The sequence below is a fragment of the Leptosomus discolor genome, chromosome 18 (genome assembly GCF_034619465.1).
Source record: "Leptosomus discolor isolate bLepDis1 chromosome 18, bLepDis1.hap2, whole genome shotgun sequence".
NCBI lineage: Eukaryota > Metazoa > Chordata > Aves > Leptosomiformes > Leptosomidae > Leptosomus > Leptosomus discolor.
In genome coordinates this window covers 8,683,399-8,701,530 of record NC_141408.1, presented here as the reverse complement: position 1 = coordinate 8,701,530, position 18,132 = coordinate 8,683,399, and the positions used below count along the sequence as shown (strand labels likewise).

The following is an 18,132-nucleotide window of genomic DNA, read 5'->3' as shown; positions in this document are numbered from 1 at the left end:
CCCCACCCTCGCTCTTAAAACCTCGTGTTGTCAAGTCCACGTACGGGCAACACGTACCGCCCGATGCCACCCCCTAAACACACAGGGCTTCCGTTCCAGCTGCCATTGCTGACTGGTCCAGGTACAGATTAATCCTTCCTCGTCTTGTGCAGTTAAAACTTATCTTCTACTAACACAGACACCCTCTTCACTGTCACTTTTGCCAGCCATAGATGCAAAGTCGCCCGGCAGCAGGAAGGCAGCCTCCTGAGTCTTGGACCAGGGCGAAGCTGGGCGCAGAGGTTACGGTTACACTGCGCAATGACTTTACGGCACTTTCTGGTTTCTCACCCAAGCCTTCTGCATCTATTTAGCATTGTAAGAGAACAACTGTCATACCCCATTCCTTCTCTGAACGCTCGAGATGGGCAAAATACCGACTCCCGTGTTAGGTATTTCAATTCGTTACCCTGAAGGAAGGAGCAGCAATATCACACAATGCTTTCGTTACATGTATCCGGAGTTTTCTTGAATTCCCTTTTAGTCAAACCACAAAGTAAGCCTGGGTCAGCACTTTTTCATCTACGATTCTCACTATAAATCTAGCTCCTGAAACGTCTTCAGAGAGACCAGATAACACCCATGGTTACGTTCTGGGAAGTCAGCTGTGAGGCTGTTTCGCAGCAGATCAGCTATCAAAGGTGCAATAACGTTAACTAGATTTGAGAAAGGATCCAGTCAAGTTCCAGGGAAACTTCAGTTGCCAATAAAAGGCTTCCTGAAAAGCTGTTGTGCAACACGTGCTAAGATGCACCCCATCACCCAAGTACAGATGAACTCATTTACCTTCAGAAGTTTGACCATCTCCCTTCAAACGAAGATTACTCTCCCCACAGTCCATAGCTCTTCGCAAAGACAGACTGCCTGCTGCTCCCGAGCGAATCGGTTTGGGCGAATTACTTTTCTTACTCGCAGCTGCAAAAAACATTTTAAGATGTGACAAGCGTTCAGTCGAACTGCTGCTGTGTTCTGTCTTCAAGCTCGTTTTAAGTGAAGTTAAGCTCCATATTAGTCTCATTGCTCATCAACTCCCCATCCTGCACAAACCTCCTTCCACTCCCTTCCTGTGAAAGATGAGGGCGAGAGGGAAGCTTAGCTACCTGTGGATGCAGCCGAGACTACACAAGCAATGTTCGCTTGCCTTACACCAAGCCATCCTTCAGAAAGCCGTCATCCAGACTGCTTCAGCCACCATGACAGTATAAAGGATAAGGAAAGCCAAAACCTTCCCTTCAACTTTCAAATTCAAAGTTCAATGTAACAAAGGACCTTGAAAGCAGGAGTGAAAGGCAGGTTCTGGGACTTGCAGTTAAACCACTTCCCAAACCAACCAGCATGTGTCAGTGTGGATCCTGCTACAGAAACTCCTCCAGGCAGAGGACCGGAGGAGTGGTCACTGGAACAGCAGAACACCAAGTTCTGCCACCACCGCAGCCCGGAAGGGTGGGGGATCTCGGCTTCAACGCAAGCCCCAAGATCGCTCCCATTTTACAGAGCGCCGCACGCCCGCTCCTCTCGTTCCGATGGAGGACGACGTCCCTGCCCAGTGCCTTAGTAACCTTTGAGGGATGAGGCGTGTGCTAAGGAAAGAGGCGCTGTTGAAAACCACAGGCCACACAAGAGCCAGCACTTCCCGTGAAGTGCCTTGACTCTTCTGCGGCTCCATTTCAGGGCTCCAAACTCTAACACAACTTTCTATGAATGTGCACCACCAGAGGAGAAATTCTCTGCTCTGTGGGAGTCATGATGTGAAAAACCTGTTTTGCAGGTCAGTATTGAAAGGGATGGAGAGGAACAGAACTACTGTACCAGTTCTTTAGTCCACTCATGTTTATATTTCTTACTCATCTTGGCTCCAAACTGCAAGCAATAACTTGAATCAAAACCTAGAATGCTGGAAAATCATCTCTCCCAGGCAACAGGGAATGAGAGAGGATTAAGAACCAGTGCTTTTATTCAGGATCATAACCAACAACGCACTGGCACAGCCTTCACGCTGGCATCCACAAGATTCCGCACTGGCTTACCAGTGGTGTCACCAGGACTCAGTGACAGTACCCGAACAGACTGATACACAGGCACGTCTGACAGACGCTACCTTTCAAAAGGCAGAGTCTCTCCAGAGAGAACCTCGGCTTACTTGAATTTTAGCAAGATTTCAAGTTACTAAAGTATAGCAAGTCTAGAAGTTTCTAATCTTGTCTACTGGCAAACATCGTGAAACATCCCCAGGTTCAGCCGGGCCAGAAGCAGAGCAGCAGTCAACAAGAAGCGACCTTCAGCTGGGATCACTTTGAGAGGGGATTAAACTCCAGAACATTCTCTCTGCGTCAGCTCTGCTACCAGTTGTGGAGCAAAAATTTTGGTGCTTTTACCAAAAAGGGCTGAAACCAGTCCCAGTAACATTTACTCACTCAAAAGGCAGCGCAGGTTTTACATTTCTGGATTCTTACAGCTGAGCTCCAGTAACTACGAGGGGTCTATTTCCCGAGGCCTGGACATGTAAACCACCTATACAGCCGGCATCTGTAAGGGTGACGTTTAATCCCCCCTTTCTATGCACTTACAATTCCTCATGTAACAACCGGTAACCGAAGACTTTGTCAGTAGTTCCATTCCTATTTCTTGCAGCTTGCTGCAGCTTTCTGTTCCACAGGCGGCCAAAGCACCTTGCTCAACGGAGAAGAAGCCGGGCTGCCCGTCGCATGAGCCAGCACTGCTGCTTCTCACTTCTGACAGCTGGTTTTTGACGTCAGACATTTTGCTTCGAACTTCAGCCATCTGAGTTTTAAGTCTTTTCAGCATCTTCAAGTCGGGAGGCACGCGCCACATTGCCTGGTGTCTCCGCTGATCTCTGTCTTTTAGAGAATAGGACGATGCTTTACCAAAGGAAAAGGGAAAGAACACAAGAGGTCAGTACAACTGCTCTCAAATGAGAACAGACATCTATTTTTAACAGCTGTAAGAACTCTACCTCTTACCCTGCTGTAAAAACGAGGGACAGAGAGACGCTCTTCCATGCTGGTATGGCACCACACCATTTCAGTTGCAAGCACTGCACAGCTACCAGGACAGCAGCCGGTCGCTCCCTGCCTGCCATGGAAGAGGGCCCCCAAACCTGCTCCCTGGAAGGAGCAAGGCTCCCGATACTGCTGCACGAATTCTGATGACAACTGAGCTACCACTCTACATGGCCAGACGAGCCGCAGTTCACAAGCCTGGTTGCCAGTTTATGTCAAAGTTGTTACATGTCTTTATAAAATCTGTTGAGTGTGCGTGTAAGATTCTCATACCACCAACATACCACGTTAACGTACTGAACTCAAAGAAACCTGAATCCAGGGAAGGAATTCCCTTAAGCACCTAAGAGCAGGTCAAGGAGCTAATACCCGAGTAAGCCTACATGCTGCTCAGCCGGAATTAGATCAACTTTGATGTCTGTTTGAAGCGTTATAAATTCTGTAAGTGTTTCACTGCAAATTCAGCTGCTGAAAACGGTAAAGCCAAGTGGCTCTTAGACACCTTCACCTTAGGAGGTGAAGTCTGGCAAACTCCAAATGTAGCAGCAGCTTTCTCTTAGCTGACTGACTTGAATAAGCCCTGGGAACAGTCAAATATTAAGGGGATCTCAGCAAACCAGGTAATTTCAGCTGTGGAGCCAGTAGCTAAAGATGACCAGGAAGCCATTCGACACAACAGGAGAGCTTCATCCTGCTCGAGCAGCACAGCGCAAAGTGCAATGCCCTCTCTTAACGTCATTCTGTCGAGGCCTTTCTCCAGGCAAAACAGAGCTGAGGCTTAGTCATGTGCTGCCTCCCCTTCTCATACTTATGGAAGTGACTTCCATTTTTGGAAATATGGATTAGATTCCGCTGAAAATTCGTCTGACTGTTTCTGTGACTACATTTTAAAAGCTAAAGGAACAAACAGCTTGAGTTTTAGACTCAGTAACACCAACGTCACCGCTGCAGCAAAAGCAAGCACTGATTTGCAGCAAATGGACGATTACTTCTCTTCTGTTCTATTAAGTCACCAAATGGTGGTTTCAGAATGACCTGAAATACCACGGTGCAGTAGCAGGCCAGCCACCAAGTGTTAATCACTGCAAATGTATTATTGAAGTTTGATTTAGTTTTAATTCTCCGCTAACGAAACAAGAGAAATGAGCAACCTTCAGCGACAGCCGGGGGTGCCAGAACTGCCAGCTATCTTGCTTTTGCTGCACATGAAGTTAATGGCTGTTTTCGGTTGAAGGGTCCTAACTCAACCACAAATAGTCTCTGAAGTCTTTAATTATTTAAAGACCATTACTATTTTTGGCTCCTGACATTTTGATCCATTTTTCTTCCATAAGTGCTTACATCTGCTCTTCCAGCCTTACTTCTACACGCATTTTTCTAGTTCTGTTTTAAATGCCTTTTCCGTACAAAAGGAAATCCCAGGATTTATGTTCTTGTTGGTACACACGGTGCTCCAGTACTCTCAGCCACTAAGTGCACAAACTGTGTGACGCCGCAGGTGTAACTGCTTCCTCAGCAGATAGCTGCTCCATGGGGTTTTGTCTTTCAGCACTGACCCCCGCTAGAAAAGGGCCTTTCATTCATCTCCCACAGTTGCCGTCAAAGAAACTGCACGAACTGTATCTCTGCAACGCTGCGACACAAAACAGCCAGGCACTTCAGCCACATCCCCCAAGAAGAGACAAGAAGACCCTCCTCGATACACATTTCTGTTCTCAGTTGAGTCATCCCACGTTCTCAGGCTGAGGTCACCACGAAGGCAAAGAACGTGTCAGAGCAGGCAGCAAGACGCAGCATACTGACGAGGACACGCAAGTCTAGCTATCAACGAACAGGACTGTCGCCCTCTTTTCCCCCCTCCCCTCCTCAAATCTTCTAACTCGGGGACTGCATTTCAGAGACACTTCCAGTCGCAATGAATCCATCTGATGTGGGATGTACAGTTACCTCTGTTCTGTAGAAGCGAGGCAGGTGGACGTGGCTGAAGGCCCCAAAGGTTTTCCATACCGTTTCTGTCTTTTAGATCCAACAAGTGGATTAAAATTAAGGGATCTATATCGAGGAAACCGGTACTGACTGTTGAGCCCAGGGCACATCCGCCCCGCCTTGAAGGTCTTCCACTTGCACTGGTGTAGCCATGGCTAGTACCTAAGGAAGAGTTACGGAAAGAGCGTGCATATACATGACACAGGTGATGCGTTATTCCCTGTAAAAACAAAAAGACAGAGTTCTACAAGAGATTGGGAATGTCTTCACTCCCAGAAACTCAACAAGACATCAGTATTATTTAATAGATTATGGATTCTGAAAGCAATCAGACATGCTTCAGCTAAAAGTTTAAGCAAAAAAGCACCGGGGCGGGGGTGTGGGTATGTGTGTGTGCAAAAACAGAAGTGGGGGGGAAAAAAAAAAAAAAAAAAAAAGGATTTCAAGGATTTCACTTCATATCTTCTTTGTAAATAAATAGATTGGTAAACAAATCAATACAAAGAGCGTTTATTCTGAAGAAACTTTCTAGGTTCCCCCCATCAGTCAGATTAAGTGGGGGGATCTTCAGTTGAGTGCTGCTGGGTTCTGATGTGCCTATTACCTAGTGGCCAAGGCACTCAAAAGATGGAGAGAGTCTCCAGAGAAGACAGTTAAATCCGTGAGATTAAAATTGTGCAGTTTAGCAGAGCTCCCTTCCAACACCTCCTACTAGCATTCAGACTGGGAAACAGCGCAAGCAGGTAAATGCAAGAAGCTCAAGTGAAGAGACTGCGTCAGCTTCTACAAACGCTGTTAAAAATTACCGTCTAAAAGCTCCTAAACAAACACTGTTCCTGCAGCCACTGTACTCCTACCCCAAAGGCTGTCCCTTCTGAAGGAAACAGACATGTCCCTCAGCTTCCTAGAGGACACAGAATTTTCAAGAAGTTTTGAACCAGCAGCTACAAGCAGGACAGCCAAGGAATCCTGTTTCAAGCACTGGCAGACTTCCACAGCAGCATAAACACCACTTCTGGTGAATGCCACTTCTGTTATCTTTGCCATAAATAAATATACTTACCTTCAACATACATGTATTTCTTTCAGAATCTTATTAACCTATGGCTAATTCGGGCTATGATCATCTCTAGGAGGCAAGAGATCTCAGAGCACCCTTCATTATTGCACTTAAAATATATTTCTGCTTGACTTGTAACAATTCTTTACTTCATTCCCTCTGCGTACGTCAGGGGTTACACTGCACTAAAACCCAAGCGAACGCGTCACGCGTTCAGAGGCCACACGGACATCAGTACAATTTCCTTGTCAGGCAGCTTTCGATCGGAACAGGAGGGGTTTCAAAGAGGCAGAAAAGCCTCCCTCCGAACTCCTGTATCCTTTCTAAACAAGCACATTCAGAAGATTCCCCCTGTTTTTTTTACCGAACCAACGAAACGTTTCTGCTACGCTGCAATCACCAGCACCAACCACATGACGCAGCAGTTCCAAAAATAGAAATGCCTGCGGAACACGCAGCTTGGTGTTGCTCCCAAGAAGAACAGGGGAAGGAATCCAGCAGCGTTTCGAATATATGGGAATTCTGAACACTGGTTTTCATACCTGATGCTCCAGGAGTAGCAGCGGCTGCTGCATCCTCCATGAGATCTCCTTCTTCCAGCTCCATATTACTGCTATATTCCACGTCATTCTCTCCAGACCTTAGGAGACAATTGGAGTGAAAAAAGGCGAATACAATTATTACCTTTTTTCAGCTCTTGTTAAACGTTATGGCACCTACCCTGAAAACCACATGAAGCTCTGTAGACAGTATTTCCTGCATTCCAAGCTACACAAACTGAACAAATCGAAGTGTGCCAATTAAACGACTGACTTGCTAACCAAGAGTTCAAAAACGCCATACATATCTAGACTCTGATCCTGCAAACTTCTATATTTGTACGTGTTGTAACACATTCTCTCATGTTTTAATGAAAACTCTAGGATTTGACATCATCTTAGCTGAGAACCTTAAATTTTCTAGTGTAAGTAACTGTCGTTATTATCACTCTCCTACTACTACAACACTTCCTAATACCAAACCTCTCTTTCTTTAGTGTCAAAACAGATTTCTTAATAGTGTTTTGGTAAAGAACCTTCACAGACTATCACTTGTCAAAGACAGAACACAACACTAAAATAAATGGAGAGATCGGAAAGACAGTAACTAGCTGACCGAAAATTCAACGTTTAGCGTTAACTGTATCAGCTCACGTTGCTCTCAGTACAGGAAACACCCCTCACATTGCACTGGAATCCCCCCCACGCCCTAACTGGGCTATAGCAAATGACCTAGTTTCCACTGGAATTAGGACAATTACCTGGGGAGACACGGTGATTATCTGAAAGGCATTTTAAGTTACTCACATTGTTTCTTCATCAATATCATTTTCTTCAGTGTTACTAGTTGCTGTCGAACTAGCTGAAGAGCTGCTACCATCAAGGTGGTTCACCTCGTCTTCTCCAGCAAGATCGATATCCAAGTCGCCATCAGAGAGCTCGTGCTACAGGAAAAACAGAACGAGTCTTTATAAACACTTCAGCTGCACTTTGATGCATTCACCAAAAGCTACGAACAGAAACTCCCTCTCTCCACAGCACCGCTGTCATACAGGAGCTAGGAGGGTCTCAAAGCACAATAAAGGCTGGTTTCAAAAAGAGAAGTTGGATTTTTCAGCTGCAACTTGGAAACCTTTCTGTGGTGGGATCTACGAGCTCTGCTCTGGAACATCTCTCTAGTGTCATCTCCGGCTGCTGCCTCCGGAGAGCGTTATCTCCCATTTCCATACAGAGGATAACAAACCCAATTTACAATTCGGAAGTTTGCCTGTGATTCTACTGCAATCCTCTCGTAAAAAGCTACACGTAAACAGAGAGGCAGGAAAAAAAATTAATTCTTACACTGAAATCTTCATGCTGGATCTTCTCTTCCTCCTCTTCCTTGCTATCTCGCGCTAATCCTGGAGCAGCAACACTCTCAAGTAGTACTTCAGTGCCTTGTCCAGACTTCTTCGATCTTGTTTCTGGACCATCGTCATTCTGGGGACTAAGATGAGTGTCTGGAGGTGAAATGCCTCGTGATTTCTGAGTCCGGGAAAGTTCAATCGCAAGCCTCTTAAATATTAGAAGGATACACAAAAGTATACATAGGAGACAGCAATGGAGCAGCATCGTCAGATCAAGTACGTTCGTTGACTTGCATTTATACTATCTTAACGACACCAATATCAAACTACCCATAGCAACCCAAACCCACAATTGTCCAACATGAACACTGGAGCCTGAAACAGGTAACTACTGGTCAGTAAAACATCAATTTACATTAATACCTATCCCACTTACTTCCTTAAGGTTATTTATTTGTTGAATGTAACTTGTCTGAGCTGCTTCCAATTGAGCAATGTACCAGTGTTGATCTCGGCACTTTTGGAAGAAGGTCGGCGAGCGCACTTGGAACCTTCAAATCAACATTTGAAAAGGGTTTTTAAATCAGTCAGTTGGTTTGAGTTTTGGTTTTGTCTTTTCTACCCCCACAGAATCTGAAAAGCCCCACATAAGAACATCACACGACCTGAAATCTAGTGATGAAATAAATTCAACAGACAACATGTACTTCCATACTTGATATCCTGAATGCAATGAACGGCAAGAGGAAGTATTTTGTAGGAGTTACAGGGGAGGTGTTATCTTCACAACCCAAAGCTAACAAAATTAACACACTGCAACGCATTTAACAGGAGCACGAGTAGGCCTGTACAGAGAATATCTGAAGTAGATGGATAAAGCTTCTGTATTTTGTCATACCATTGCAATTCCCATTGACAGCGTGAGCACTCTTAACTTACAGACTTCCTTTACTCCCAAAGTTCTCCTATGCTCACCGCAACTGTTTCTAACCAGGAAATACCCTTCTCCTTTAGTTCAGTCAGCTACTGATTGCTAACCCAGGCTTACTAGTGTCGAGCATAGCTACATCTCGAAGAAAGAGAGATACTTAAAGTTTCCACAACTCCCTTCAGCACATTCTCTTCTTTAAAGCTTATGACAGTGAAATCCATTTATGACAAAACATGTCACAATTATTTTAAATGCAACCACTTAATTATCTCCTATTTCAGTTGGTGTGATGCTTTGTGAAATGACAGCAGAAAAGAGCCCCACGACGTTGTCTTCCTTACCTCAGGATCACAGTGTCATTCTGCCTGTTTAAGTAGCCTTCGTTGGCTAGCAAGTCTAAACGAAAGAATCTGTTGTAACCCCAGCATTCTCCAACTTCGAAATCAGAGGCAAACTCCCGAATTATGTTTTTGGTGGGATCGTTGGTGGACTGGTGGACCATTTCCACACGGTACTCGTACCTACACAGGGGAATATCACAGCTATTGATACCGAAATAAAGATGTCAGAATGGCTGAATGTGTCACGTTTAACAGAACTGGGCTTCCGGGGAGGCTGGCACGCCCCGCCGAAGAGGCGATTTGGTCTTAAAACGTCATTGAACACTTCCATAAAGAGCACAAGGGGGAAGAAAGTAGGAATAGGGAGCAGAGCGGGAAACCAACTCTAGGATTGAATACTAGGAGACGGATACTCTTAGCAGTTGTTTTGCCAGCTTGCTTTTTACCTCGAGAAAGCCCCCAAGTAACAACTTTAAAATATTATCTTTGGGCATGATTCAAAGCTCAACAGACAACAGAAGTCTCGCTATTCTTTTAAAGAGGGCTCTGCAACAGTCCCTAGCAACGCTACAGAACTTGAGGCCGTTCTTTGCAAACCTCTCCAGATGCTTTGCTGATAGAAAAAAAAAAAAAAAGAAAAAAAAAAAAAGAAAAAAAAAAAAAAAAAAGCCCAACAAAACTGCTGCTCCTCCTCCAGGTTTGCTTACTTGGATGTCTCTGGCAATCCAGCGGACAGCTCCAAGAACACAGACAGGTAGTAGCCCCGTACTACTCCATTTCCATCCTTGAAAGAAATGACACAAAATTGAGATCTAAATTGATTGAAAAAAAGATAGCAAAAACCAGAGAAACCAAACCAGAACACCGTGATATACCCTTGAAGTTCAGAAGACAGCTTCAATCAATACACAATTTGCAGCATTAGTCTACTCTGTATCTACAGTTTTCATTTTTAGTCTTCTGTGACCTAGGACTCTAACTTGAATCCACATGGAATTTGCATCTGGAAACACATACACATACACAACAGTCTTGTGTTGGTATCTCAGATACAGATCTCAGAATAGAGCTTTAATTACTCTACTAGAGGGTTTTTTAGGGGTTCAATTAAGTGGAAGGCTGAACAGACAAACACTTGAGAATGTATCGGAAAACATTTAATTAACATCTAGAAAAAGCTCATAAAACCTACGTAGCAGTTTATTACAGTCCAGTTCTCAAATTCTCAACATGGAAACAGCTCAGGTTAAACATTAGTTCTGAAGTATTTTACATACAGCTGCATTTCAAGGCTACTTAATTTCTGAAAGAGCAATTTCTTTAGAAAAAACATGCAACATGAAAAAGTTAGGTCAGTTAACGGAGAAACGATATTAGCATCACCAGAAACCAAGACAAAAATGGCAAAACCTCCATCTCACTCACCTTACTCAAGGATGAAGAATGGCTCAACTTGAGTCCTCTAGGCTGAAGAAACATTTTGACTTACCATTTAAAAAACAAGTTTTAATGCCTTCTGACAGCACTCCTTATGGAGTCAATCCTGAATTTACCATACTCTGAAAACTTAACACAGGGGTCTGTCTCTGCATTGCAAGAATACAATTCTGCACACATGTGGGTTTAACAGATGAATGCAGGTCTCTGAAGATGCCATCTAACCCACTAACCGACAAAACTTGTCCTCCACCACAAAACTCATGTTTCTCCAAACACAGCTGAGCAGCAGCCAGAGCTTCCTGGAAGCACTGACCAGACTAGCGGACTGCAAAAAGATCACACACTCACAAAGATACTGCTTCAGAAATCTGAACACCCAGCCCACTGAAGGGAGATTAGCACAAATGCACACGTTTTCATGTCAGCATTTGAGACCCGGATGAACAGTAAAACAGATTCCCCGCCAACTAATACCTTCTCCTCCTACCAACTTCCCAAGTAGGTATCACTCATGAACATGGTAAGTTATTCTGTACCTCAGTTCTGCAAGAAACATCTGCCAAAAACACCCAGACAAAAAGGGTAAAAATATCTATTAGAGTTCCCATGGCATATTGGTAAGGCCCATTTTTAATTGCTTTTAAATTAACCAGATTAACTGTACTGAGAACGTTCACACTGGGTATCTGGAGGCAGAGAGGGAATGGTTGGGGATCAACTCTACAACTTTATCACATCCTTTTCATACAGGTTTTTATAGACAGCATGAGAAGAGACTAACTGATGTTTCCCTACAAGAGAAGCACATGAATGCTAGCAAAGTGTTTCAGAGGGGATAACAACTCTAGTTGAAAGCGTAACTCACTGGATAAACTTTTAATCTCCAACAAAGTCCTGACACTTGAAGAGGTGGGCTGTAAACAGGATCTGCTCGCTGACGCAACGTGCTATTGAGAAAGGAGAAAAAAACATTTGCTATTGGGACAAAGGAAAAGCCTCCTAAGCTGCACACACACCTGCACTTTTACTTTCTGGAACCATCCTTCTTGCTGCACAGAGCACGTAGCAGCATCCAAGGCCCATGCAAAATGCTAAATGTCCACACAAATATATGTATTCCTTTCAAAATTATCCAATCTTTTTAAAAAAAGAAAAATAAGCAGTTTGCCTTTATCAGAGAAACCTTTCTAGCTAACAGTTTAGCTAGGGTTAATTGTTCACCCGGTAAACAAGAGATTTTTGATTGAATCTTACAGTTTTCTGTAGAGAAAATTCTGTGTTTTAAAGAATCCTCCTCATGTACAGAAGAAACAGAAAAAGCTTCCCAATATTCACAGTAACTTAAGACATATTCGTACCTGAAGTTTTCCAAGACAAACGTAGTTGAGTCATAGGCTGGAACCAACTCACTGGCGGGGGGCGGGGTAGAATAAATATGTTAGAGTTGAATAACATGACATTAAAAATCCCAGCTTTTGGAATCTTCAAAAGCATTTAAGATGATTTAGGTCACCAGAACCACTCAAATTTCTAATCACTGGGTTATTTCAGTACTTCTGAAAATTCCATTTATAAGCCTCCTCCCCCATACCTCTCCACGTGATATCACACAATAAAACAAACATTCTATGTTACGAAGGGAAAAGCATCCAGAAGTATTTAAGAGGATTTGCCCTTTTGCCTGTGATGGCTAATAATCTCTTAATATGGTGAATTTTTAAGCTAAGACACCTTGGTAGTTCTAGAAAAGATGAAACTATTGCACAGCTGAAAGCACAAAGCTGAAATGGTTCGTGTTTCAGAGCAGGAGCTACCTTACTGCCACTGGGAAAGGAATGTTCAGATTTAAACTCTCCTCAGAGAGGCATTTAATCATTCTTTGCAAAAAACATTTCAGGAAAACAGTTTTGAGATTGCACTTAAAAGCAAGCTAAGCCAATTTTTGCTAGAACACAAAATTATTTGAGGAAATTTTTTTAGGCCTTCTCCTACTTGCAATTTTTTGGAGACGCTTTTCAGCCAGCTAGCCTAAACTCTCAACAGGTTTCTTCAGAACCCAGCACTTGCAGCACTCTCCTTATGAAGAATTGTGCTCTGAAGTGATTTTGGCTATATATTCTGAATTAAGGTGACCTGCAGAAGCATCTCATGAGAGCCTTGCAATTATATACTGAATGACCCAATAATAAGAGAAAAAGGACAAACCAGTAAGCTAAGTGTAAAAGAGAAAAAACCCTGTCAGCTGGAACCCACTGTCCTGACTCCCCAGCAGGGACTACAGGCATAAAATCAGCCCAGCAGGAACAGACAAGCCTGCTTGTGGCATCGGTTACTAAGAGGAGCAAGTTTATCATTTTCAGTGTATAAACCTGGTCCCAAATTCAGTCTGAGATACCACGTTTAACAGAGAAACGGATCGAGTCACGTTACCCCCCAGACTGCCACTGCTCACAGAGCTGAGAAGCAGGACTCCCCTTCGCTACGGGTGGGCATCAGGCCAGCTCGCCAGCAGCCTGCCCACCAGCCGCCCATCGCCCGCTCTTTCAAACCCACACGTTAAAACGCAGCGGTACCCTCCTGTCCTAGTTTCACAGAAGGCTGACGCAAATACATCTGCCTCCCAGACTCCCTGGAACATCCTCCTCCGTACAGTGGTACAGGAAAATGGGAGAGACACACTCTCCTCAAAGTTACTTTAAACATTTTTTAACAAGCAAAACAAACGGTTATAAAACCGTGGCTTTTAAGTCCAAACTACACCAGAATGGAAATGCGATGCTTACCTTGTGAAGTCTGGGGGGACAGGAGTAGTGACAAACGAGGCCATAGGCTTCCGATGAACCTGCTGGAACATCATCAGGATCTCTGAACTTTTGGATATCAACTCACTCTTACTGCATGATCGTAACTATACAGGAAAAAAAAAAAAAAAAGAAAAAAATCCTTATGTCATTAATAGAAACCACAGGGCTTGACCACTTCTGTTTTCAAAAAACAAACTGTGTGTCTGTCACAGCTGCAGAAAGGTCACCCCCGACAATATAAAACGAAGCTTGGAGGGTTTTGGTTTGTTTTGGTTTTTTCCACTTATTTCCCTTGAAACTGTCAGCTCTTAAAGACTAAGAATTTGCCTATGACAGTGGACAGCCACGTGTTTTAAAATTTCTGTTAGGAAATTAAAACAGGTCCTCTAATTCTGTCTCACCCCAGTGCCCGTGCAATCCATTTGGGAAGTCCTGCATGGTTCAGACTCTGCCAAATTCCACAATGGAAGCTATGGCCACTGCTACGTACTTCACTTCCGTTAAACCACGCCTTTGTAAGATCTCTGATTAAAACCATGTCACATCTATGACTTTGTTATTGTTGCCTAAACGCAGTAACTCAATCTGGAAAGGACACTTAATTAGCCATTGGGATACTTTGCTCAAATACATCACAACACAGCCATACAAGCTCCTGTGGCACTCGAGTTCTTTTATGGTTTAGTTATTCCTAATTAATTCCTAATATTTTTGGTTCCTCCAAATTTGAACAAAATCAAGCCTATATTATCTTAAATAGCAAGCCAAAAAACCCACTTCAACTCACTTCTTTCAAGATATCTTACAAACCCAGTGTAACAACAAAGGGCTTTTCAAAATATAGAAAAAAAAATAACACCAGCTAATTGCAGATCTCCCTTGAACAGCTAGTACTGTATTTTCTAAACCTCTTTAATAAAGGAGACAAATCTACTCTGCTTCTTATTTATGCTTTAAACATCAGAAAAACATATCTTAGACTTAAATTTCAAACTTTGTCAGGCTTAAGTGAGACTAACATGTACATTTTAAAAAGTCACATTTTTGCTACGAGTTCTTCTAGTAATTCTATTACTCTCACAAAAAGAATTCGAAATTTAAAGCCTCTCTTGACACAGACCTATAGAATAACTTCAGATAAGCCGTAGAGACCTACACCATTGACAGATGTCTGCGTCTTCTCACAATTTTTTTAGTTAGTAAGATTTTCCTCCTATTTTGGAGGAGAAAAGGTCATATTTAACTAACTAATTTGTTATTCTTTTAAGAAACGTGGTTTTTTGCTGCAAAAGAAAAGCTGATCTGCAGAGTGGCATACACACTGCTACTCAGGATAGAAGGTCCTCACGTAAGCTGCAACATAAGCAATTTCTGAATGATGTACACACAGAAAGCTCTCCACGAACAGACAAAAAAAATACACTGATGTATAGTATGCAGGAGCTGTCATCCTCCTGATGTCATCAATCCTTCAACTGAGACATTCCATCACAGCTCTGAAATAACTGAGTGCAAGGAGAAGACGAGAATCGCTGATGGGGTGATAAAGCCAGCTTAGCGTTCTCACTGAGCCAAAAGCAGTGCAGGGAATGGAAAAGGCACACAGGACAAGGGGCGTCACTCCCAAGAAGCTTAGCCCCCAGCCCCAACCTAAAATGTTGAACTCTGCTGAAAGACAATTACTGGATGCAATAATGCTTGAAGGAAGAAAATCCTTCCATTTCCTCAGAGCAAGCAGAAGTTGTTCAGGGCGAGTACGATCAATCTCTGCAGAACTTGAATATTTCATTTACAAAAGCTGAACTTCTATAGCTAGAAGCAAGATGAAAAAAGAGACACCATGTCATCTTCTTGGAAAGACAGGTGGTCAGGAACAGAACTAGAACCAGCTCTGTTTTCCTCAAAAGCACAAAGAGAAACAGAACATTTTTATTTGTTCTCCATTTATAGCCACCACTATTCACAGGCAGTTGGCAGCGGCAGAACCAACAGACTCTGCCCACGCCCTCTAAATGCTAAGGTACCTCAAACACACACAGAAGCGTGGTGGTTTGATACGATACTGCTGATAATCCTTGTACTGGGTTTTCAAGCAACAGAAGCGAAAACCTTCCATTATTTCTAGAAGACATATTTGTTTTTAAGAAGAAATCGTGCAACCTAAGGCCACTTAAATGAAAAGATACCCTCAGGAAATATCCATCAATTAATAATTTAAAAATACATAAAATAATAAAGGCCGACTGAGGAGGGACCTATCTAACACAACATTTCAGTTCTTTTCATCATCACCTGATGCTCTACTTCCTGAAGCAGGGATTCCAGAAGTTCAGTTTCCTGAGTAAGTGATGTCTTTTGACCTGTTCAAAGAAAAGAAGACATGTTTAAAGAAAAAAGACATACTCACTGAGATTTTTTTTATTTTTTTATTTTTTTTTAACTTGGAAGCTGCCCCAGAACCTACTAAGGTAAAGGATTTCTAAATATACCAAGGCTGACTGAGAAAGCATTTTAAAAGCAAGCCTATGTTTTTAATTGGAGCTGTAGTGAAGAACTCACTTGAGGTTAAGACAGTAAAGAAACATTCTGCGTCCCAGAAATGGCAGGTTTGTTGTTCTGGGGTGCTTTTTTGGACAAAAAAAAGGTTTGACTTCACTGAATTCACTTTCATCCAGACAAGCCTTTCTTTTATATTAACTAACAGTTTTCTCCTAAAAGCCACCACTTCCCTTGACTTGATAGTGACAGGTTTTCTTTATAAAAAAAGAACAAACGATGTTTAAATGTGTTTGTGCATTTCAACAACCACGAAGATCATGACGAGAAAGAAAAAAAAACAAAGTCACATTTGTCTGTTTTCCATCATGGGGATTTACTTTGTCTCCATCATATATTACATATCTGACGAGTGTCTGGCAGTTGTTAGGAAAAAAAGGTGTTAACATGGACAAAACTTTAACCTGTATGTACAAATAACTAAGACCTTCTACCACAGCTTCCAGACTGATCTTTAATCAGCACACACCAAAACAAATCTTGTTACTGATCACTGTATTCTGTATAGGCACAAAACAGGTGTCAACGTACGAATCCTGGATTTAACTTAAAGCAAACATTTTAAGGTACTGCTATGAATCTGAAGTGTAGCTAACGGACACTCATTATGTTGTTTTGTTTCTAATGGAAGTGAACTAAGAACAAACGCATTATCAAAGCTAAGGACATTTTTCAAGCATGAACATTTCAGGTTTCCTTTGGGTGGGTGGTGGGGAGGGGGGTGTGTGTGTCTGTATGTGAAGATTTCACGCATCCCAAATACATTTTCAGCACAGCTATTTTAACGCCTTTTATTTCAGAGACAAGCACATAGATACAAGGTCAAGGATCTATTTCTCTGCATACTTTCATCTACTGGTTGTGCACCTTGCAAAGCTAAGATCATAAGCATAACATTTCACGAGTGCCTAACGAGACCGATATCCCAAGAAGATGCCACCTTCAGCACGTGCTCCTAGCAATGCCAACGGCAATGAAAGCGCACGTGGAATAACCACGGCACAGATGCACAATCAGCCGAGCAAAGGATGCACAGCATTACAGCCAACTCAGGAATATTCTGTCCTCCTCATGGAAAGCTACACTGAATTTTCAGTAGTGTCGCTTCTGCAGGCTTCAATACCTGGAAGTGTACCACCCGTCTTCTCCCCTCCAGGTACACCAAAGGAGAGCTAAAGCGACCTGTCCCCGGTTAGCAGAAGTGTCAGGAACCAAACTGGCAGCTCTGCTTCCAGATGCCATGTTCTTCACTTGCAGGCACGGCTGCCTGCATGTACGGATCTGAACTGTTCCTCATACAGATTTCTAATTTTTAAAAATTACATTAAAAGGAGTATATATTACAAAGATGTCAAATTACAAAGATGGATTTCTTGGCTGACACAAATGATGGCGTAAAAACACTTTAGGTCAAAGGTACTAAACATCTTCCAATCAATGGAAATGTTCTTCAAGTTATTATACAGGAGTTCCCAACAGCACATAACCAGGTTATGTCTAACAACTTAGAACTGTATCACAGTAACTACACAATTAACTAAAAGCTTTGCAGTAGGTAGAAGTTTTCTGTCAGCAGTTAACTTGCTTAACACCATACACTGTGTGAGGAGTCGTACTCCCAGGGCAAGAACATTTCTCAATAGATTTACACATTGTTAATATACTGCTCCTACTCGTAACAGATCAGGCAAATACCTACCCATTAATGTTATAAGCTTATTCTTCAGCTGAGTGTCTAACCGGGCAATCATCATCTCCACTGCATTCCTGATTTCCCGAACTCGTTCATCCTTCGCACTACGCACTGCCTCTACATTCCTCTCCTAAAACAGGGTTCAGAAAAAAACAGGAACAAAAACAAAGCCTTCACACTTCTGCATGTTTCACTCATTCACACGTTGACTTCATGCTCTCAGAAATGCCAGGCCTCCCTGGAGTCTCCTCCAGCTATATTTTTCTATGATGAAAAAAAAATTCAATAATCCTGGCCTTACTGAACCTTGCATGTTTACAGTAAGAAACTAGGAATGTGTTTTCAGAGGAGCTGTATTACAGGCTATTCCTGTTGCC

The 18,132-nt window shown here is 42.8% G+C and overlaps 1 protein-coding gene across 4 annotated transcripts in view; it reads right to left on the bottom strand.

The window, feature by feature from the left end:
• The window catches only part of TRIM37 (tripartite motif containing 37), a 29,649-nt gene that overhangs the window by 3,749 nt on the left and 7,768 nt on the right, over positions 1 to 18,132 (bottom strand). For all 4 annotated transcript variants that reach the window (XM_086475041.1, XM_086475037.1, XM_086475039.1 and 1 more), the window contains exons 7-20: positions 17,762 to 17,885; positions 15,799 to 15,866; positions 13,486 to 13,610; positions 12,061 to 12,111; positions 11,568 to 11,649; positions 9,970 to 10,046; positions 9,263 to 9,442; positions 8,427 to 8,541; positions 7,986 to 8,198; positions 7,452 to 7,588; positions 6,648 to 6,745; positions 5,007 to 5,207; positions 2,607 to 2,918; positions 826 to 954 (exon numbers count right to left, since the gene is read on the bottom strand). In XM_086475041.1, the coding sequence (XP_086331167.1) occupies positions 826 to 954; positions 2,607 to 2,918; positions 5,007 to 5,207; positions 6,648 to 6,745; positions 7,452 to 7,588; positions 7,986 to 8,198; positions 8,427 to 8,541; positions 9,263 to 9,442; positions 9,970 to 10,046; positions 11,568 to 11,649; positions 12,061 to 12,111; positions 13,486 to 13,610; positions 15,799 to 15,866; positions 17,762 to 17,885 (1,912 nt within the window). The remainder of the gene's footprint in view (positions 1 to 825; positions 955 to 2,606; positions 2,919 to 5,006; positions 5,208 to 6,647; positions 6,746 to 7,451; positions 7,589 to 7,985; positions 8,199 to 8,426; positions 8,542 to 9,262; positions 9,443 to 9,969; positions 10,047 to 11,567; positions 11,650 to 12,060; positions 12,112 to 13,485; positions 13,611 to 15,798; positions 15,867 to 17,761; positions 17,886 to 18,132) is intronic.